A 23,307-nucleotide genomic window follows, 5' to 3' on the forward strand; every position below is an offset into this window, starting at 1 on the left:
TCACCAAAAGACCTTTACTTGTGTCATTCCAAACCCATTTAAAATTCTTTCTGACATTGGAAGACAAAAGGAGAAATTGTTGAAGACCGCAATGTACATTGAAGGGGTACGGAAGCTTTCAAGCTTCAAAAATGGACACAAAAGCACTAGAAAAGAATCAAAGAACTGGTTCATATGACCTTTTGTGTGAGAAACAGACCAAAAATTACATTATTTGCTGACAATCTTCCCCTCCAGTGAGCTGCTAACCATTGTTACCAGATCATTGAGTCAGTAAGTCACTCGAGAATCAGTCAGATTTGTGAATGAATCATTCAGAATTGGATTACCTGATTCATTAAAGCAATCAGACTCAAAAGAGTGATTCATTCACAGATCACACGTCATGTTACTCTGATGAACACATGTGAACCAAGGAAAGCTGGGGTTGGATGTCAGGATTTTGTGTCATACGGGTTGGAAACGATGACAGATTTTTTCATTTTTTGGTGAACTATCCCTTTAAATATTTACCACTCTCCTGTGCATACACATTATGTTCTACACTCAAACATGTTATTTTTCCCAATACACAAACTCACATTGCCAAATAAATACACACCTTGTAATTGGTCCTGTACTACTGCAGGATACTGCTTCCATCTTAGCACCAATTTCCAATGCTGTCAGCTGAATAAAGCAGGAAAAAATAGAGGATTGAGAGGAAAGATAGAGAGAGAGAGAGAGAGAGAGAGAGAGAGAGATAGCAAGCTCTTTCTTCCTGTGACTGACACACTGTGAAATCAGTCTCCAAATTAACAGGCCTGTGTCTTACTGTACCTTTCTTGGCTCTCACTTATTTCTCCCTTACTGCTCCCTTTTGGCTCTTAATGAAATATGTACATGCACATTATGCACATGCATGCACTCATGTCCTGCCACCCACTATCATTCCACCCACCACACACTGTTCTCTTTTCATTCAATTCATGCCTGCAATGTATGATGTTCATGTTCCAAATATGCCACATTGCCCTAAAACTTTTCTGACGAAGCAGAGAGCAAAATCACATATGCTGCTCTGCAGAGAATTACAGCGTTTTAAGAAATTTGAATTATTGATCATTAGTGGATTTCTTCCTCTGTGTTTTAATGCGATACTCTTTTTGTCTCCCCCTGTGCTAATTCTTCTGCATTTGTTGACATATTTGAATAGTTTGGATTGGTTTAAAAACTGTATATATTGAAGCTTGTCCAAACACTCTAGACAAAATATAATGGTTTCCCATGGGTCTTTCAGGACTAAGTACATATTATCTTTAGTTTTTAGTGACTACTTAGTTGAGGAAATAACAGAGACATCACCAGACAGAAACAACCCTTTCTTGTGGCTTTTCCTACACATGTATAATTAATACATGAGTGATCTTTATTTTTAGCTACTATTAAATTTTCACTTTAAGTGGAATAAAAACATTTTCATTTCTCAGTTATTACATGGAATAGCAAGACATGGGCAATAGGGCTTTCCACAAAGACCCCTCATGAGATTTCTTGAATTCCAGCAGCACAGTAGTATATTCTTACTTTTAGCTGTTTGATTTCAGATTACAGTTTCTTGGTGGCTAATTCAATTTACGATATTCAATTTGATTATAAGGACATGATACTTGTTACTCGGAGTGACTCCAAATACGGCTGCACAGCCATTTTTGGGAATATCCATAACCAGCATGCTGCGTAACATAACCACTGTCTAATGCAGGGGTTCTCAACTCTGGTCCTCGAAGTCCACGTTTCAAACCTGCATGAATTTGTCTTCTGTGGAACAAAAAATATGTCTGAATTGGGTCCAATATTTTTTTGGATCTCATTGACTTTCATTATAACAGAGCTCGAAATTAACTTTTTTACTTGGTAGCACTGGTGCTCCCAAATTCAAATTCAAAATTTAGGAGCACCCACCAAATTTGACGTTTAGCTCTGCCAGTAGAGCGGCAGGACCGGCAGCATGCACCCACCAAATTTGACGTTTAGCTCTGCCAGTAGAGCGGCAGGACCGGCAGCATCCTGGCGATTTAAAAGCCTTAATAATTGAACCTGATGAACCTGATTTGTTTGCCACACACTTGACTTGTCCCTGTATTCTTTGTGCTTGGCACTCTCTCTGTGTTTAACCAAGCTCTCATGCTTAAAATGTATTGATTCAGTTGCGAATGCTGTGTCACCTGCAAACTCTGTCCCACAGGCTTTACAATGAACGCAATGCATTGAACCATCAGCATAGCGGAGCCACTCTAAATCTTTTAGCCACTCTCTCCGAAAGATGTACGATTTCTTTTCAGCTGGTGGATCCACATTAACCACATCACCAACTCTGACTTTAGGTGACAGATTACAAAAGAAATCTTTCAGCGTTTCATCTTCTCTCTTATTCAACCTTTTAAATTTCGCGCGGTTGTCAGCTCCCTGTCACGTGATAACGGAGCGCAGTGAAAGGGAGTGTGATTGAAAGCTAATATTAACCAATCTAAAATCTGCTTTAAAGTTAAGAACATAAGGATGAAGTTTGATTAGTTATGTAACGTTGGATAGAATGATGGTCCGGCCACCGCGTATCAGCGCACATAAGGTACACACTGTGCAGTAATTTGCGAACGTTTTGTAGAGAAATGAAAACGGGTCGCACCACAACCATTATTTGCACTTGCATAAATGCTCCCAAATATATTTTTAGGTCGCACAGATTAAATTTCAGGAGCATATGCAACCAAAATGGTCGCAATTCCGAGCCTTGTATATGGACAAAAACAGTTCCTAAAAATATCATCTTTATATTGACAGAAGAAAGAATGTCATACAGATTTGGAACAACATGAGGTTGAGTAGACAATGTCAGAATTTAAAACAGATAAAACAGATCCTTGCGCACATTCGAAGGGGACTGGTTTATAGCGGTGGATCTGAAAGACGCATATACTTTCACATTCAGATAGCCCTCATCACAGGCGCTTCCCGAGATTCATGTTCGAAGGTGTCGCGCTCCTCACGGTTACGAAAAACGCAGTGCTTTCCCCTATGAGACTCAGTGGGGAGTGCATTGTGGACCACCTAGACGACTAATGCATTTATTGCACAACCTTCTGTGTTCTGCATCTTTTCAGTATGCAGTGGTTTCAGCTGTCTGCCCTATTATTGTGCTTGTGCACTTAGCTCGTCCCGCGGATTTATTCCGGACGCTGTGATTGTATGTATAACCCACTTGTAACAGCTGGTCTGATGTTGTATGCACCAGCACTTGCTTCATTATGTTGTATGCACCAATATACCCTTGTTGCTTCATTATTGTCACTCCCTGTGATATATTATTCCTACGTCGGCTTGGCCGTGTTTAGGGCGGTGTTGAAGGCGCCGGTGAAGTTTTGGCACTCAGTTAGATGCATGAGTGTGACCCAAACTGGGTGAGGCGGGGGTTTAGTTATTTGTTGTATTTCAAGAATTTCAATCTGCTACGGCATGTGTAACATTTTTCTGTCAACTCTGCATATACAGTGAGGAAAATAAGTATTTGAACACCCTGCTATTTTGCAAGTTCTCCCACTTAGAAATCATGGAGGGGTCTGTAATTGTCATCGTAGGTGCATGTCCACTGTGAGAGACATAATCTAAAAAAAAAATCCAGAAATCACAATGTATGATTTTTTAACTATTTATTTGTATGATACAGCTGCAAATAAGTATTTGAACACCTGAGAAAATCAATGTTAATATTTGGTACAGTAGCCTTTGTTTGCAATTACAGAGGTCAAACGTTTCCTGTAGTTTTTCACCAGGTTTGCACACACTGCAGGAGGGATTTTGGCCCACTCCTCCACACAGATCTTCTCTAGATCAGTCAGGTTTCTGGGCTGTCGCTGAGAAACACAGAGTTTGAGCTCCCTCCAAAGATTCTCTATTGGGTTTAGGTCTGGAGACTGGCTAGGCCACGCCAGAACCTTGATATGCTTCTTACAGAGCCACTCCTTGGTTATCCTGGCTGTGTGCTTCGGGTCATTGTCATGTTGGAAGACCCAGCCTCGACCCATCTTCAATGCTCTAACTGAGGGAAGGAGGTTGTTCCCCAAAATCTCGCAATACATGGCCCCGGTCATCCTCTCCTTAATACAGTGCAGTCGCCCTGTCCCATGTGCAGAAAAACACCCCCAAAGCATGATGCTACCACCCCCATGCTTCACAGTAGGGATGGTGTTCTTGGGATGGTACTCATCATTCTTCTTCCTCCAAACACGTTTAGTGGAATTATGACCAAAAAGTTCTATTTTGGTCTCATCTGACCACATGACTTTCTCCCATGACTCCTCTGGATCATCCAAATGGTCATTGGCAAACTTAAGACGGGCCTTGACATGTGCTGGTTTAAGCAGGGGAACCTTCCGTGCCATGCATGATTTCAAACCATGACGTCTTAGTGTATTACCAACAGTAACCTTGGAAACGGTGGTCCCAGCTCTTTTCAGGTTATTGACCAGCTCCTCCCGTGTAGTTCTGGGCTGATTTCTCACCTTTCTTAGGATCATTGAGACCCCACGAGGTGAGATCTTGCATGGAGCCCCAGTCCGAGGGAGATTGACAGTCATGTTTAGCTTCTTCCATTTTCTAATGATTGCTCCAACAGTGGACCTTTTTTCACTAAGCTGCTTGGTAATTTCCCCGTAGCCCTTTCCAGCCTTGTGGAGGTTTACAATTTTGTCTCTAGTGTCTTTGGACAGCTCTTTGGTCTTGGCCATGTTAGTAGTTGGATTCTTACTGATTGTATGGGGTGGACAGGTGTCTTTATGCAGCTAACGACCTCAAACAGGTGCATCTAATTTAGGATAATAAATGGAGTGGAGGTGGACATTTTAAAGGCAGACTAACAGGTCTTTGAGGGTCAGAATTCTAGCTGATAGACAGGTGTTCAAATACTTATTTGCAGCTGTATCATACAAATAAATAGTTAAAAAATCATACATTGTGATTTCTGGATTTTTTTTTTAGATTATGTCTCTCACAGTGGACATGCACCTACGATGACAATTTCAGACCCCTCCATGATTTCCAAGTGGGAGAACTTGCAAAATAGCAGGGTGTTCAAATACTTATTTTCCTCACTGTATCCTTTGCGAACAATAACACAAGTTTGTCGATGGAGCGGGTTCAGACCATACTAAATGTTCTGACCGAGTTTGTGCAGGACAAAGCTCTGGGGACATCAGAAGTTACAGGGACTGATGGAAGTTGTACAAAGAATACAGGCTACACCGTAATTTCAATTTTAATGGACAGTAAAACAAAGGCAGAACACCATACAATCTGATAGGTAGCATTATTTGATAGAACACCGGCACAGCAACTTCATATTGACGCGCGGCTAAACAAAGGCAGAGTACCGTAACTCAATTATAGCGTTCCAAAACAAAGCCAAAGAGCGGTAACTGGTGTTACGGTGTTCTGCCTTGGTTTCTCATGGGCTTTTGGAAGTTACTGTTAAGACAACCCATTCTTTTCACAAAAAAACAACAGAATATCCACATGATAAAGGAGGTCTTGAATTTGGCAAAAATCCATTTGCCATGTCGTTCTTTTGCCTTTGCACGGCAGTGTAGTCACATGGACTATTTTAACAATGTCTTAACTACCTTCCTGGCCTTGAAAGTGGTAATAACATTGCGGTCTATGGGGTGTCAGAAAGCTCTCCGATTTCATCAAAAAATATCTTAATTCGAATATCTTAATAATTTGGATCGACATGAGGGTGAGTAATTAATGACAGAATTTTCATTTTTGGGTGAGCTAACCCTTTAACTATGAGTGCGATAAGGCAAACAATTACTGAGGGGAAACGTATTACAGTGCCAAATGATGCAAGGAAAGCTGCACTGCAAAGTGTTCTACATAATAATTACAAAAATATTCATCAGTCACAGTCACTCCTCGAGCTTGCTGGATAACAGGTCAGCCAGGGGATAGCACAAAATTATACATAAACCTCTAAAATTACTATGCAATAATGTGTGTTAAGTGAATGAGTGTAAACTGAGCACAGCGCAAATCAAAACACTACATCATACACATTTTCTAATATTTGATATGTATATTTAAATGTTTAAAACGTACAAAATGATAAATAAATGTGTAAACTATATGAATGAATGAAAGTGCGATAGCAAGTCAAATGGCTGTGTTGCCTCTATGCGTCTCTCTGAATCAGATACATCAAGTGGTAGAAAATGTATATATGTAAATGTTTTAAACCTTGTATGGAATGATCTTTTCATTTCAACCAATAAATAGCTCGGCGGTTGTGGGCAGTGTAGGTTTTACAAAGCCTTCTTGGCTTATGGTTGCAAGTATACAGGTACATGTAGCATATATAAGTGCTGCAATTATAGATAAAATAGTAGACCAGTATCAGAAGATCTTAGTTTAGCTCAGGGAGGAAAAGGTGAAGTTCAATGATACACGGAGTCAAGATTGCAGTGCAATTATGAGTTGTATTACAGATAGGACAACAAGTATTTACAATATTTACACGTGCACATAAGAAGTATTCAGTTCAAAGTTATTAATGAGCATACTACAATCTCAGAATTCTCTCAATCATAAAAAGGTGCTTGAAGCCGCAGTAGTCCACAACACACAGTCCTCGAGACAGGCAAAGACCAATGAGTCCATGATAGAACAGTTTATAAAATCAGTACCAATGTATGGATATGAAAAATGTCCAAGGTGTGTGAAAATGTCTCAGGGTGTGTGTAAATGTCTCAGAGTGTATGTAAATGTCTCAGGGTGTGTGTAAATGTCTCAGGGTGTGTGTAAATGTCTCAGAGTGTATGTAAATGTCTCAGGGTGTGTGTACGCAAGCGTCAAATTAGCAGCTGCAGTGCCTCCTACCACACCGGTAGATGCATGCACTCCGAAGCATCAGGTTTGGGCCTAGTGGCTCGCCATCAATGCACAGAACCTGGCCTGTACAAAACAGGACCAATTAATACATCACTCTGGTTCCAAGCATCACAACTATATCACCATAATCATAATATAATAAAGTCATCACATTATCATAATCAATCTCAGTTCGTTTGTTTCATCATGTACATGATTCAGTATAAATACTGCATATAGCAATATAAATAATTTAACAATCAGCAAGAGTACTCTTATAAATAGACAAATATCAATAAATAGCTTCAAAATACATTTCAGAATCAAAGTAGCAAAGTAGTTGACTTCATAATTCAATAACAATATCAAGATTAATTAATGTATCGCTCATTTAAATAGGCACAAAATATATAGTCAGACTCAGTATGATTAAAGTACAGCCAGCGCCAGCACCGGCTAACAGAACCATATACAACACACTTTTAGCACCGTATAACAAACAGTGACAACTCACCAGTTCCTGTATCATTAAGTCACTCAACAGCAGTCATTTGAAAAGGTAGAGGCAATCTAAAAGGTTGGCATACATAATAGTTAAACCAGCAGTTTAATTAATAGAATGTTTGAACGGCTAAACGCCTACCTGCAGCAGCTCAACACACCGGCTCGCGCACACACATACCAAACAACAGCGCGCGGCCGTATTTAAAGGAAAGTGACGCAACACTCTGTCAAGTCTCGCGATGATTCACGAAGTCTCGCGACAACGCGAACATAATGTGGAACCGCAAATAAAGAGAATAAGGAAAAACGTCTGGGTTACACCCTCCCCCTTTAAATCATGCACGTCCCCGTTGCATAGAACCTGCTGAAGCAAGCTATTACAGTTTAGGGACAGAGTCTGCTGCAGCGGCGTGACTAAGGGCCTCTGTATAAACATTAGACAAGCTATGAAAAAGTGTTTGAACGACTGAAATTAATGGGTTGCCCAATACTGCATATTGAAGTCGTTGAAGGGGTTGACGCTGCCGACCTGAACGTCTGGGTACTACATCAGATCCCACTATATCACTAGGGGCAGTAGCAGAACTATGAGCAGCTAGACCCACAGATGACTCAGATTGGACCGGCTCACGAACTTCAGCCTCGGGCTCCAGAAGCACTTCAGCTTCAGACACATTGACAGTTATCTCTTCCACAGGAATTCCCAATTCTCCTCCCACAGGTAGCTCCATCTCTCTCGTAACATGTTCATCTATAGGCTCAAGTAGAGAATTTCCAAGCTCTTCCAACTCCTCTTCCACAGGAGTTTCTACCTCACAGCTAAACATAGACAGATCTTCACCAATGGTTGGCCAAGACTCTTCAATGTCAGGTAAGTGGGTTGCAATTGAAGGTCTTCTTTCAGAGCTTTGTGGAAAAGGTGGAACAGATTCAGTGTCACTTGGGGCTGTCGGTAAGGCGGAACCCACAATGTCACAGATCGTTGGGTCATGTTCGCCTCCACTCACTCCTTCCACACTGAACTTCATAGGGGACTGAGGAAAACTCCCAAGGATGGTAAGTTCAGCATCCTCTGTATCCTCATCCTCAAAGATGTCAACTCGGTCAGTACGGTTGCGACTCTGGCTACGAGTATGGGGTTTTTGAGCAGTAAGATCTTCTGGAAAGTCCTCTATAACCGAAGCCGATAGGAAGCCACAGGGCAAGAGCAGATCACGATGGAGCGTGCGATTAGGTCCCTCCCTGGTCTCTGGCCGGACAATGTAAACTGGAAGATCCCCAGCACGTTTCACAACCACATACACCTCTTGTTCCCACTTGTCTTCTAGCTTGTGTTTTCCTCGGATTCTGACGTTGCGAACAAGGACTCTGTCTCCAACATCCAAGCTTGCAGGTTTTACACGTTGATCGAACCGACTCTTGTTCCTTTTTGCTGACCTCTGAGCATTCTGGCATGTAAGCTTATAGCTCTCCTCAAGACGTGATCTTAAGTCCTTCACATACTGGGAGTGCGAGGAAGATAAAGAGTCACGGACTGGCAACCCGAAAGCTAAGTCAACCGGGAGCCGTGGTGATCGTCCAAACAGGAGTTCATAAGGTGTGAACCCTGTGACCTCATTCCGCGTACAGTTATACGCATGGACAAGAGGTTTAACATATTCCCTCCACTTAGCCTTCTGCTTGCTCTCAAGAGTTCCCAGCATGTTTAACAGCGTCCGGTTAAAACGCTCGACAGGGTTGCCCCTGGGATGGTATGGAGTAGTCCGAGTTTTCTTGATGCCAGCTACCTCGCAGAGCTCTTTAATCAGTTTAGACTCAAAGTCTGGGCCTTGGTCAGAATGTAGGCGTTCGGGAATGCCGTAGCAAACCATAAAGTCGTTCCACAGACACTTCGCCACAGTTTTAGCCTTCTGGTTTGCAGTTGGAATAGCGACTGCAAATTTGGTGAAGTGATCAGTAAGCACTAAGATGTTCTTCGTGTTGCTGCTGTCCGGCTCAAGCGTTAGAAAATCCATACATACTAGTTCCAAAGGACGACTGGTTTGAATATTCACTAAAGGAGCTGCCTTTTCAGGAGGAGTCTTGCGTCTTATACACCGACCACAGGTTTTAATGAAGTTCTCAACATTAGCTGCCATTTTTGGCCAGAAGAATCGCTGCCGCACCAAATCCAGAGTTCGCTCTATGCCCATGTGCCCCATATCACTATGGAGACTCTTCAGCACAGTAGAACGCAACCTTGGGGGCAGAACAAGCTGAAGGACAAGTTTATCTTCATCCTGTCTTCTCCTGTATAAAATTCCATCTTCCAGCTCTAACCGATTCCACTCCCGTAGTAACAACGGAAGCTCAGGAAGTTCCTCTCTGACAGTGGAAGAGACCTTTTCTCCCGTCTCAAGCTGGTAAATGACCTCTCGAATTGCTGGATCGACACGCTGCTCTTCTTTCAAATCAGCGTGGTTCAAAGGGGAAATGACAGGAAGGCCATGTGACTCTTCCTCAGCAAAACAGTCAGGAATAATATTTGCATGGACAGAAAGAGACTCAACTAATGTCACATCAAGTCGAGTGTAGTCAGCAGGACAGCATGATCTGACAAGACTGCTCTGACATATAGCAACCACAATGTCGGGGGAGATTTCTGCAACTTCACCAGGGTAACACAGTTGTCCTGCTAGGCGGTTCACAACTTCCCATTCTTCACAGCTTGTAGCCTTATCTGGCACTTCATGGTAACGTCTGGACAGAGCATCGGCATCAAAGTTATGTTTGCCAGCACGGTACTGCATCTTGAAGGAATACGTTGACAACGCAGCTAGCCAACGGTGGCTTGTGGCGTCCAATTTTGCTGAGGTCAAAACGTATGTAAGAGGATTGTTGTCTGTAACAACTGTGAAGTTAGCACCATAAAGATAATCATGGAATTTCTCTGTGACACTCCATTTTAAGGCCAGAAACTCAAGTTTGTGTGCCGGATATCGAGACTCACTCTGAGATAGTCCTCGGCTGGCATAGGCAATTACCCGGAGTTGATCATCCTGTTCTTGGTATAGAACGGCTCCCAATCCGATTATGCTAGCATCTGTGTGAAGGATGTAAGGCAACTTCGGATTGGCGAACCCAAGGACAGGAGCAGATGTTAACTTAGAAATCACTGTGTCAAAAGCAGCTTGACAATCAGACGTCCATCTCTCCCCAAAGGACTGCTTCGGGTCCAGGAACTTCCCAGCAGGACTTTTATCTTTGCTAGACTGACGGATGGGTACATAGCCTCTAGTAAGGACATTGAGAGGTTTTACTATGGTGGCGTAATCTTTAATGAACCTTCGATAGTATCCTGCAAACCCTAGGAAGGACCGTAGCTCTTTAAGATTTCGGGGGACTGGCCAGGATTTGAGAGCCGATATTTTTTCAGAGTCCGTTTCAACACCCTTTTCAGACACGACATGTCCAAGATAACGTACACTGGACTGGAAAAATTTACATTTTTCAGGGGACAGCTTCAAGCCGAATTCCTTCAGGCGGTTAAGTACTCGGAGTAAGCGCTTCTCATGTTCCTCTAGAGTGTCAGAGAAGATAATGATGTCATCTAGAAATACAAGGGCTTCCTTGAGATTTAAATCCCCCATACACTTCTCCATAAGTCTCTGGAATGTACTTGGAGCATTCGTAACGCCTTGTGGCATCCGATTCCATTCCCAGAACCCCAGCGGTGTGACAAATGCGGTTTTAGCCTTGTCGGCTTCACTCATTTGAATCTGATAATATCCGGACTTCAGATCCAGAACCGTGAACCATCTAGAGCCCGTTAATGCTGAGAACGACTCTTCAAGGTTCGGCAGGGCATAGGCATCTTTTACAGTTTGTAAATTTAATTTACGATAGTCGATGCACAACCTAACATCACCATTCCGTTTCCGGACCACCACAATTGGGGAGGCAAATGGGGACTCTGACTCCCGAATGATGTCAGCTTCAAGCAGATCCCGCAAATGACTTCGAACAGCTTCAATGTCGCGGGGATGGATAGGCCTGGCTCGAAGCTTGAAAGAAGTTTCATCGTGAAGCTTGATATGGTGTTTTACCTGGTCCGTACAGCCGAAATCAAGGTCATGATAAGAAAACACTTCAGGCATTTGATTGAGCTTGGATGTTACTCGCTCTTTCCATTCAGGTGGAATAGGCGATTCTCCAAAGTTTAACTCCAAACTTTGGGGACCTCCTTGGGTTGGAGAAGTGTTTATGGTATGCTGGCCCAGGATGGTAGGTGATGTACCAATATCAGCAACTACTGTCATTGGTGGAATGAGAACATCTTGTTCAGACTCGTTCATAACGAAGACAGGAACCTTGTAGGGAGCATGAGTTGGAAGTGTGATGACACAACTCTGGACGCATAGCCCACCAGGAAGAGGTGATATGGGGTGTTCAATCAGAGCCCATGGAACTGTAGTTGGACTGTCTATTCTGGCAGAACCTTCTAGGACAATGGTCTGACCAGAAGGAATCAGGACTGGTGTCTGACTCAACAACTTCACGGATCCTGCTCGACCCAGCTGGCTTTGTTGGTGCTTCAGTTGTAAGAGCTTTAGAACTGCACAGTATCCTTGGGTCGTAGGTTGAAAATTAGAGATGTCACTGCTGGTGTATCGTTCATATAAAGGCTCCAGAGTATTCATGCCAATAAGCACAATTGAAGAACCCTCAGGATGACCATCGGGTACAACCAAGGCAAGCGTCGGCACATCAAATTCTTCTCCAACGAACTCTTTGTGAAAACCTATGGTCATCTCTACATACCCCAAGTATGGCACTGACTGACCGGCGGCACCCTCTACCTGGAGTAAGTCGTACAGGGGCTTCACAGGGTGATCGCTAAGACTCTGGTTGTAAAAAGAGACTGGAATTGTAGTGACCTGCGAGCCTGTATCCAAAAGGCAGTGGTAGTTCTGTCCAGCAATCTGAACGACTGCAGAACATTTAGAGCCCACCAGGCCCTTTGGAAGTTGTATGGTTGCATTCTTTATCTTGGGCTGTGACATTTCTGCACACTTGACAATCTTCTTTTCCTTGGGACGGATTTGGTCCCCTCTGGCCCCTGTCTGTCCCACAACAGGAACCGGACTCAGTTTAAATGAACGGAGTTGGAAACATTTTGTTGATTGCTAGTGAACTGCTTCTTTTTACGAGCAACCAGAGTAGAATTGGGTTCATTCTCACACTGAGGACGGATGTGGCCATCCTCACCACACCGAAAGCAATAACCAGGTTTTGCAGAAGTAGGTGTGGAGCGACGAGGCTGCTGATTCGTGGCCCTGGCATGTGGCTTACTGTAGGTAGAAATCTTGGGGATAGAGCTGGTCTTTGACTGGCTGGCCGTTAGCATGGCTAACTGTCTCTGGACGTCAGCTAGTTGTTGAGCTAGTTGCTGGGTGATGTTAATCAAAGCAGAAACTGCACCCCCATCTTCAGGGTTAGCGCGAGCAAACTGGGCATGAGATGTAGCTTTCTGCCGTGTAAACCCCAGATGTTGCTTCATTCGATGTGCTTTTGCTGCCTCCCGGTCCTCTTCAGTACGCAAGAGGAGCAGCAGCTCAGCAAAAGTGGGTGGACAAGTCTTCTTTTGTTTTAGCTGGAGCTCAGCAATCAAAGAATTGTCCCAGCATCCACGACAAAACTGGTTCAACAAATGCCGGTTTGATTCAGACTCCATCACTCCTCCCCTTTTCATGGCGAAATTCAGGACAACCTGGAGCCGTTGGAAGTAGGCAGATGGTTTCTCACCAGTATCCTGAAATGTGTCCATGAATCTAGCAAACAGTTCATCCCCATCTTGAACAGTAGCATATGCAGAGTCAAGAATGTCTAAATACACTGTAGGCAATGTGCTGGAACTCAATTGCTTGACCATGTCTGCTGCTGGAGGAAGGAGGCTCTCCACTATCCTCCTAGAACGATGGAGATCAGACACAGATGGATCCTTCAACAGCAGTTCCACTCCTGATCGCCAGGTGTCATAGTCAGCCTCATGAGTGGGTCTGGGATGCCGACCTGAAAAAACCCTAATCCTCTGGTGATGTGCTGCACTCTCCTCATTCTTCACAATGTGCTCTACTACATAGCGCTGGACTTCAGGTGGATGGACATCAATGCTGGAAGTGGAATGTCTCGTCCCCGGCTGCATAGGATTAGATGGATCAATGCGGGGCTCAGCGACAGACCTGGAAGAAGTAGTGTTCACGAGGGGGACAGGAGTGGCTGATGGAGACTGAATTGATGACTTCACTGACGACTCTGGCAGCATGGCCGACTCAGCGACTGGTGGATCTTCTACATGAGGCACAGGGCAAAGCTCGGAGACCGAAAGTCCAATCTGAGACATCGTTGTTTTGAGCACTTCGGTGTAATCCACCCCAGTTAATTTGGCTAAATTCTGCAAATCAGACAAATATAACATAGTTTTAGCTTTAGCAAAGTGATCTGTACAAACAGAAGATAGCTCAGAAATACGACATGTATGGGTCTTTTTAGCCGAGATCCAGGTATGCGGCAACATGGGACGCAGCACTTCCAAAGCTGCACCACTAGTAAATTCAACAACAAGCATACCATCATACTCAGATTCGGTCTCAGAAATTTCCTCAATCTTACTGACTGAACCATATTGGCTTAGAAACTCAATAACTTCATTACTTTCTGGTCCTGTTATGCCCTCCAACAGCACAGCATTTGGAAATTTGATACCACGTTTCAAAAACACATCCATTGTTCTTAGTGAACTGCAATAACCCAAATGAATAACTCAAATGCACATTAAACTCACCAAATCCTCCTGGCTGGCTCGCCAAAGTTATGTAGCATATATAAGTGCTGCAATTATAGATAAAATAGTAGACCAGTATCAGAAGATCTTAGTTTAGCTCAGGGAGGAAAAGGTGAAGTTCAATGATACACGGAGTCAAGATTGCAGTGCAATTATGAGTTGTATTACAGATAGGACAACAAGTATTTACAATATTTACACGTGCACATAAGAAGTATTCAGTTCAAAGTTATTAATGAGCATACTACAATCTCAGAATTCTCTCAATCATAAAAAGGTGCTTGAAGCCGCAGTAGTCCACAACACACAGTCCTCGAGACAGGCAAAGACCAATGAGTCCATGATAGAACAGTTTATAAAATCAGTACCAATGTATGGATATGAAAAATGTCCAAGGTGTGTGAAAATGTCTCAGGGTGTGTGTAAATGTCTCAGAGTGTATGTAAATGTCTCAGGGTGTGTGTAAATGTCTCAGGGTGTGTGTAAATGTCTCAGAGTGTATGTAAATGTCTCAGGGTGTGTGTACGCAAGCGTCAAATTAGCAGCTGCAGTGCCTCCTACCACACCGGTAGATGCATGCACTCCGAAGCATCAGGTTTGGGCCTAGTGGCTCGCCATCAATGCACAGAACCTGGCCTGTACAAAACAGGACCAATTAATACATCACTCTGGTTCCAAGCATCACAACTATATCACCATAATCATAATATAATAAAGTCATCACATTATCATAATCAATCTCAGTTCGTTTGTTTCATCATGTACATGATTCAGTATAAATACTGCATATAGCAATATAAATAATTTAACAATCAGCAAGAGTACTCTTATAAATAGACAAATATCAATAAATAGCTTCAAAATACATTTCAGAATCAAAGTAGCAAAGTAGTTGACTTCATAATTCAATAACAATATCAAGATTAATTAATGTATCGCTCATTTAAATAGGCACAAAATATATAGTCAGACTCAGTATGATTAAAGTACAGCCAGCGCCAGCACCGGCTAACAGAACCATATACAACACACTTTTAGCACCGTATAACAAACAGTGACAACTCACCAGTTCCTGTATCATTAAGTCACTCAACAGCAGTCATTTGAAAAGGTAGAGGCAATCTAAAAGGTTGGCATACATAATAGTTAAACCAGCAGTTTAATTAATAGAATGTTTGAACGGCTAAACGCCTACCTGCAGCAGCTCAACACACCGGCTCGCGCACACACATACCAAACAACAGCGCGCGGCCGTATTTAAAGGAAAGTGACGCAACACTCTGTCAAGTCTCGCGATGATTCACGAAGTCTCGCGACAACGCGAACATAATGTGGAACCGCAAATAAAGAGAATAAGGAAAAACGTCTGGGTTACATACATCTCTACAGTGATGGATTTCAGGTTCATTCTTAAACTTTAACAGTACCTGTCAGGTAGGGTCAAACGATCTCGGGTACGGGCCAGGTTAGGGCTTCAGTTTAAAGCCTGTGCAGACCTCTAGTCAGTGATGCTGCTTTCATGTTTATTCCTGATGTTTGATCATGTCAGTGTGATACACTAGTAAACATCTGCTCTTGTGTGCAGGGTTTCATGGAAGATGTCAAATCCAGAGGGCCCTACATCTACTCAGTGTTGGAGTCAGCTCAGACCTTCCTGGCACAACACCCTTTCCAGGAGCCTGAGGAGACGTTGCCTGATGGCAAAGGTCTGTTCCCTAGAGATGAAAAGTGGTTAATTAACCATTTCGATACATTTAATCAAGTGTCATGGTCATGATGTTGTTTTACTTCGGCTCCTGAAAAGTTAGTCACATGATATTTAGGGCTGAGGTAATTGGCTCAAAAACAAGGGGGTCCTGTGCCAGTCAATCAACTGCCACTAGCAATGTTTCCATTGATTTAGCTTTTAATTAATTTAGCCTAAAGTTTTAGCCTAATTTAGCCTAAAGTTTTAGAATATTTAAAAAATGTCCAAATAAATAAAAATAAATAAATCAATTAAAACAGAGGTAACACACCCAAATTTAGGTTGGTCTTGCAGCATTTTTACTGTCCTAAATCGAAATTCACTTCTTGTCTTTGCAAACCAAGTACACTTGAATTAGTGACAAATATTAGTAGTCACTAATCTGACACAGACATGCGGTAACATATGATTCCGTTTAATCTACTTGGGAAAACAATTTCAGAGTAATTCAGAATAAAATCAAATGTAACAATTTATTATGTCAGGTAAATGTATCTTGCCAATTTCATAATCAGTTCAAAGATAATCAATACAATAACATCAAATACTCAGAGATAAAGAGTAAAAGATGTAGGCTAAACCCGACATTTAGAAAAATACATAATGCTGAAGTCTTTGAGGTCCTTCAACATTATGGGCTGATCTGAGTTACAGAATCGCCCTGAGCCTCTTGCTGCATTTCCTTAAGTACTCAGACTCAGACAGAAACTTCTTTCACATGGAAACATTTGCTAACAATGGGAATTTGCATTCAGAGTTTACACCTTTTGGGAGCGGGAGGCCATTTGCCTGGAAGACACACCACCCTCTGTGTACAGTTATCTCTAAACTCTCTAAAGTTATCTCTAAACTCTTAAAAACTTTATTACCTTTTGTTTTACTTCTTTGGGGATGAGACCTTTGTACCAGTCGCACTGAGACATTTCAAATGATACCAAACATGTATAATACTGTATGATAATTATTCACATTAAACCATATAGATTTTTGGGTGAATATCTGGTGGTCTCAGCGTAAGAGAGACAATATGGGTGAGGCGACTGACTCGGATTCTAGTTTCTCAAGAGAGAGTCAGATGTTCATTTCGAGAAAGGTCCTTTGTCTTGGGGAGTGGTCGTTTCTCAACCAGACTGTCCGGCATTTTCTAATTTCTCAATTCTTACACTTCAATGAGCTCATTGTTTCTGCTGTAAATTAATACATTAACTAGCTGTGTGATTTTTTTATTTTTTTTTTATTATTATTTTATATGTACATTTCTGAGATACAATTCTTGGACACACTTACCTCTAATAACAGATTACTCTAAATTGTAATGTAGACGCCTGCATTTTCTGTAAAGCTGCTTTGAAACGATTTGCATTGTGAAAAGTGCAACAGTATACAAATAAATGTGAATTGAATTGAAATGTGAATATGCATCTTGGTGTTTCCATCCAGCATATTTTATGCAATATCCCAAAATCACATAAAAATATGTGGATGGACACCTGGTTATTGGCGGATAGCTCTTCAGGTAGTTTAACCCAACATTAACTCAGCACAGGTGCATTATAATCCTTGATGAGAAGCTGCCTCCCCTCATGTAGGTCATCAGCCCAATTCTGCATCCACATGTCATCATGAGTGTGTCTGTGTCATATGGAGGAATTAATAATAGAGAGATCAGGGCTGTTGTTTTCACTCTGTTGGCTCATTTCACTGTTAATCTCCATTCTTCCCCTCCTCTCCATCACAGAGCTCTCTCCTCGCCGGCGAATGCTGAATGTAAGTCGCTCTGTGTGGAAGCAGGCCAACGTGGCCAGTGACCTGTGGGAGAAGTTGACGGCACGCTGTGTGGACCGACACCGGCACATGGAGCGAACACTGGAGAGGCTGTTGCAGATCCAGGCTGCCATGGAGGAGCTGGCTGCCGCTCTGGAGCAGGCGGAGGGGGTGAGGGACGCCTGGGAGCCTGTAGGAGACCTGTTCATTGATTCGCTGCAGGACCATATAGATGCTACCAAGGTAATACGTCTTCGGTGACCTGATCACAAGTGACTAATGCAGACAAATCACTGTTTACACATTTGTGATTGGATTTTTAAAAGGAATGGTCTCTGATTTGGTGACTACATACATCATTTGCTACTTCATTGTGTTACTACATACACAAAGCATAAAAGAGCACAAAACAAGTCACCACAGCTCAGTGTTACTTCAATCCCCCTGCATATTTGAAATTTTGAGTAGAATTCTTGAGGTTATTTTAGTCATGCATGTCATGCTTCACATGATCTGTGTCACTGCATGATGATATCAGGAAAACCTAAGAAGTTCTGTGAAGTAAGTTACCATGTGTCCCAGTTATTTTTTTTAAAGCTGCTTGTATTTGTCACAGTTTATCCATAATATAGACACAATAGTTGATTGATATGCAAGTAGGCAGTTGTCTAGGATTGATGTAAACTACAATGCGCTGAATTAGGCCTATTTTGGTAGTAGCAAATGAAACTTTAAAAAATATCCAAACTGCAGTATACATCTTGCATTGGTAGGAATGTTTAGGAGGTGAAAAAGTAACTTGAATTTGATTTCTTGTATGGTTGGCTGCTGAAACCCTGTGATGCATTTACCCAATTTACTTCTAGATGTGCTGCTTTAAATAGATAAAGATAAAGAGGCTTAGTGTGCATTTATATTATCGCATGCATTTTGATATCTTGATGTATTATGTGAGGCATTCTGATGGACTTTAGATATTTTTACAGTCTTTTTTCATTTGTTAGTAGACCTCACATGTCCCTCAATTACTAATTCTAAGAATTTCAGCCAGATTGCAATGGGACTCTCCACGGGGCATAGCATGTCTTTCACTTTTTCTCTCATTTCATTTCACTGTAGGGTTCAAGGAAGTGATTTTTTTTTTTGTTGAAAAAATGTGAATTATTTGTGTTCTAATCTAAAAGAATAAACATCTAGATTGTGTAAGCAGTAGATTTAAAGTACAAAATAAATAAAGTTTCTTTATTGGCATCTATGGTTCCATGAAGAATCTTTAACACCCATGGAACCTTTCCATTCCACAAAAGGTTCTTTAGATTATTAAAATGCTCTTTACACTAAAGCCGGGGACACACTTAACGACTAAGTCCGATTATGAATGTAATTTGATACTTAAGACTGATCATGCCCAAACGTGCCGTGTCAGTTGCGTTCAGTCGGTGTTCACTGTCTGTGTTTAAAATCTGCTCCAGTCCTTGGAAACAGTGTGTAAGTGTGTTCAGTTCAGTCTTAGAATGTTTCAGCTAGTCGTTACGTGTGTCCCCGGCATTAGAAAAACATGGTTCTTTTAAGAACTGTTCACTGGTACTTGGTGCTTCAATGGCATCACTGCAAAAAACACCTTTTGGAACCTTTATTTTTAAGAATGTATGTACAGATGTGTGTTTAAGTGCTGTATATACGATTGTATAATTTTTTCTAGTGCCTAATGCCTATATGGCCTAAACAATATAATTATACTGAACTATAAAAACAGGTAGATAGTAGTAGGTATCCTAAAGTGGTGTGCAACGGATCCAGTAGCTGTATCTGTAACAATCTCAAAATTATTCGTATCTGTATTCGGATAAACTACCTTTAGCCGGTAGTTCATAAAATCACTTGAGAAGACCGTTTTAAATGTAATTCTTTTCCCTTCGTAGTTATCATTTAACAAAAATGCCTTGTGTAACTCATAAAATAATTATTTTTATTATAATTATAGGCAGTGCTTTGAGATGTAGTGCGAGTTCAAATCCCGGATCGGGGACCTTTTCCGATCCCAAAAGATAAATATTTAAAATCTTCTAATAAGAACAATAATACTAAAAGTTCTAGAGGAACTTTGTGTACAGAATGTCAGGACAATCGTCCACAATTAACCTTAAATAAGAGGAGTTGGACTCGATTATAAAATAGCTGATTAGAGAACATGGAAGTTGCAAGTAAATATTCAGTGGTTGAAACCGGCTAAAACAACTTTTACTATATGCATACAAATGCAAATCTGAACACATTATAATGAATATATTAAATGTTTGCCGTTTCCGAGAGAGTAAGATAAAAATATCATGTAGCCATCATATCATTAAAGATTTAAAACACTTACATAGACATTTCAAGTAGCGCGTAGAATGTGTATGATTCAATAAATTAGTTGATAATTCTCTTTACAGAGAGCTGGTTTCTGAGAGGCGTGCAGAGACTACATGAGACTACTATTTGATTTGTGATCGTGCTGTGCTTATTTAATTAATTCGTGTAACATATCGAACAAGGTTTAAATAATTTAAATAGACATGTCAAATAGTAGAAATTAGGGCTGCTTGATTATGGCAAAAATCATAATCACGATTATTTTGCTCAATATTGAAATCACGATTATTTAACGATTATAGGTGTGTAATATGATCAAAGTCTTATTTCATGTTATGAGTAATTTTACTGTAAATGTCAGTGAAATTTTCCAATTATCAATACTTCAGCAAAAACTAATACTAGGTTAATTAATGTAAGTAAAAGTCCTCAAAACAGTTACAGAAGACAAGTAAACAGTCAGCAGTACAATATGAACAAACAAACTAATCCGACAAAAAAATGCAACAGAACAAAAATACAAATTTAATAAATAGTGCTTTAGGTTTTTTAGTGATAGCCTACAACAGAAATTAAATAATTCATTGTAAAATAACACTCCTGAATATATTAAATATAGACTAATCCTTATTAAAACTACAGTTTATTCATTAAAGAGTAGTAAGTGATTTTATCTTTATCTTTTGTTGTTTGATTAACAATAATCACTGCAGCAGATCATTAGGCTGCTACTTAATGCACGGGCCCAATATACTGTTACACGCGCTCTTTCTCAGTGTTTACATTCACTTAAGACATAACCGACTGTGTTTACGAAGATAATTATCAAAACAGCATTTTTACATGTGTAGGCTATTTGACAGTTTAGGTGCGTATCTGTTTAATATCAAGCACGTCCCGCAGTTTAGCAGCAATAGACTGCATTTTAAACACTCACTTATTTGGCTGATGTCAAGTTTGGGCTGTTAGGGATTTTAGTTGATATTACTCTTGCTTGCCAAGCTCTGATTTCTGAGAGATGCACAGAGACTGCAATGCAGCACGGCTATTTGAGTCGCAATCAGTTCATTCAGAGTGTACAGTCGTTTTTTTCTATTATTCGGTGGAATTTGTTATTCATTTTGAAGCCATTATCTGTGCCTTTCCGAATCAGGTAGTATGCTAGCTGTTAGAAGTAGAGATGGTCTGTGGTATAAAACTTTTCTTGTGGCTGGATGTTCTCTTCACAGAAAACTATAGCATCTGCCTGAGGGCAGAAGTGCAGATGTGTCCTTGGTGAGATGTGATGATGTTACCTGCCTGTTTCTTTAGTCTGGAGATCATGGAGTTTGGGCTGGTCCACACCAATTGTCATCAAACAATATCCTAACAGTATATTGCAGTCTACTTATGTACTGTACTATATGAGATCTAGAAAGCAAATGGAAAGTCATAATCTGTCCAGTGGCATTTTTACTTTCTGGCCATTTACTTTCTGGATGTCCTTTGTATGGTTTCCAGCCTGCGTGTTTTATGGGTTTCTTATATAGTACAGCTCACTCGGCTGTATGCTGCTATTAGTTTTGCCCTTAAAGGAGACATATCATGCTTTTAAATCGTGCCTTTAAATCATACATTTGTAGTCTATATAAAGCGGAACTGCAATGCTTGGGTCTGAATTCCTCATTATTATAGCTCCACAGGCCCCTTTTCTACCCCTTTTCTGATGTGCGTCTGAGAGCAACTCGTTTTGGTGCGGTCTCTTTAAATACAATTGAGACACTTCATACCCCACCCCCTCTCCAGGTTGTAGCGGTGACACTAGGTTCAACTCCACCCCGTTCGGCCATTTTTGTAGTTTGATAGCAGAGATACGATTATCTAGCGGCACAGAAACGTTTTAGTCACACGTTATTAACAAAATGTCAACAACGGAAGACTTGTCCAGCCAGCCTTACATGTTCGAGCCAGAGTCGGAGCCGGAGCGAGATGAAAATGAAGACGACGAACCTGCAGAACAACGTCTTCATATGGATGTATTGCAATGGTGTGTTACTGTATTTACACATGAAACTTTGGTCTTCCGACCTTTTACCACCGTGTCGATTTATTTTGATTAATATGTGCGAGGGAGAGAGAGCAAGACGGCGTCTAGTTTGGAGACGGTGAAGTCTTGTTTACACTTTCGCCTGGCTCCGAGAGAGAGTGCGCGCGCGCGACCGGGGTCTCTCTCTCTCTGCTCGTTCTTTCAGTTAAACATGCGCCCTGTCCTATTTTTTACAGTCTATGGCCCTGTCACAAGCGCGGCAGTTCATCTACATTAGACGGTATAATGAAACGTGTGGGTTACTACATCCAACAACCGAACATTTTAACTTACCCTCTCGTAACTTCTGCATCCTTGAGCTTGGACTACAAAATTGCAGCGAGAAATAAAAATGGTGGATTGCTCGAAGTGGTGGGCCGGAAGTTGTCCTTATTTGGCAGTTCCGCTGCAAATACTGTGACGTAATAGTTCAAAAAACGTCATAGAGAACAGAAAAATTGGAACAGATTGAAAAATATGACCAAAACAGAATATAAAGATATCAACTAAGCACCTGAAGAGAATAATTTCATATTTTCTGTACTTCTAAACACTCCAAATATACAACAAAATGCATTTAAGGGCTAAAAAAGTGGATTTAGCATGATATGTCCCCTTTAAGATACTGTACTCAGTCATTTGACTGTGATTAAACAGAGAGATTAGGGTGATAATAAAAGCATTGAAAGGTGAGGGATCTGAATATGTTATCCTGTAATCTACCATGCTATTTCAAAGACTTGAGCGCAAACCGTATCTCCCTAATGTTTCCCCTCGTAATCTACCATTTATGATGTACAGACCTGAATTCCCACAGCTGTACAATAGGAGGTATTTTTATTGACGATATGATCATGGTTGTTTCCGTGGAGATAAGCAGAGTTATTATAAATATGGAACAGTGTAGGTATCTATTTGGAGCACCACCTTGTGCATCAGTGAGTCAGATATTCTATTCTGCCGTTCGAGTCCCAACAGATTACTTGTTGTGTGGAAATGGTATTTCTGTTTCTCTGTTAATGTAGACATGTTTTTGTGATGTAATGTACTTTTTTGTGAATAGTACAGTACATGTCATTGCAGCCATGTAATTAAATAATGAACTAGTTTGTCTGCCTGGAGCTGTACCCTGATGCAATATGTTGA

General features: G+C 41.2%; 1 protein-coding gene and 1 long non-coding RNA gene across 3 annotated transcripts in view; one reads left to right on the plus strand and one right to left on the minus strand.

Moving 5' to 3' along the window:
- The window catches only part of drp2 (dystrophin related protein 2), a 131,136-nt gene that overhangs the window by 53,735 nt on the left and 54,094 nt on the right, over positions 1-23,307 (plus strand). For both annotated transcript variants that reach the window (XM_084133974.1, XM_084133973.1), the window contains exons 4-5: positions 15,816-15,936; positions 17,716-17,984. In XM_084133974.1, the coding sequence (XP_083990100.1) occupies positions 15,816-15,936; positions 17,716-17,984 (390 nt within the window). The remainder of the gene's footprint in view (positions 1-15,815; positions 15,937-17,715; positions 17,985-23,307) is intronic.
- Positions 6,849-7,682, minus strand: LOC311095462. Its single transcript, XR_014608836.1, has 3 exons — positions 7,547-7,682; positions 7,418-7,473; positions 6,849-6,987 (listed from the first exon to the last, which is right to left on the minus strand). It is a non-coding gene; the product is annotated as an uncharacterized lncRNA (long non-coding RNA).

The sequence above is a fragment of the Abramis brama genome (assembly GCF_963993115.1).
Source record: "Abramis brama genome assembly, chromosome: 13".
Classification (NCBI taxonomy): Eukaryota; Metazoa; Chordata; class Actinopteri; order Cypriniformes; family Leuciscidae; genus Abramis; species Abramis brama.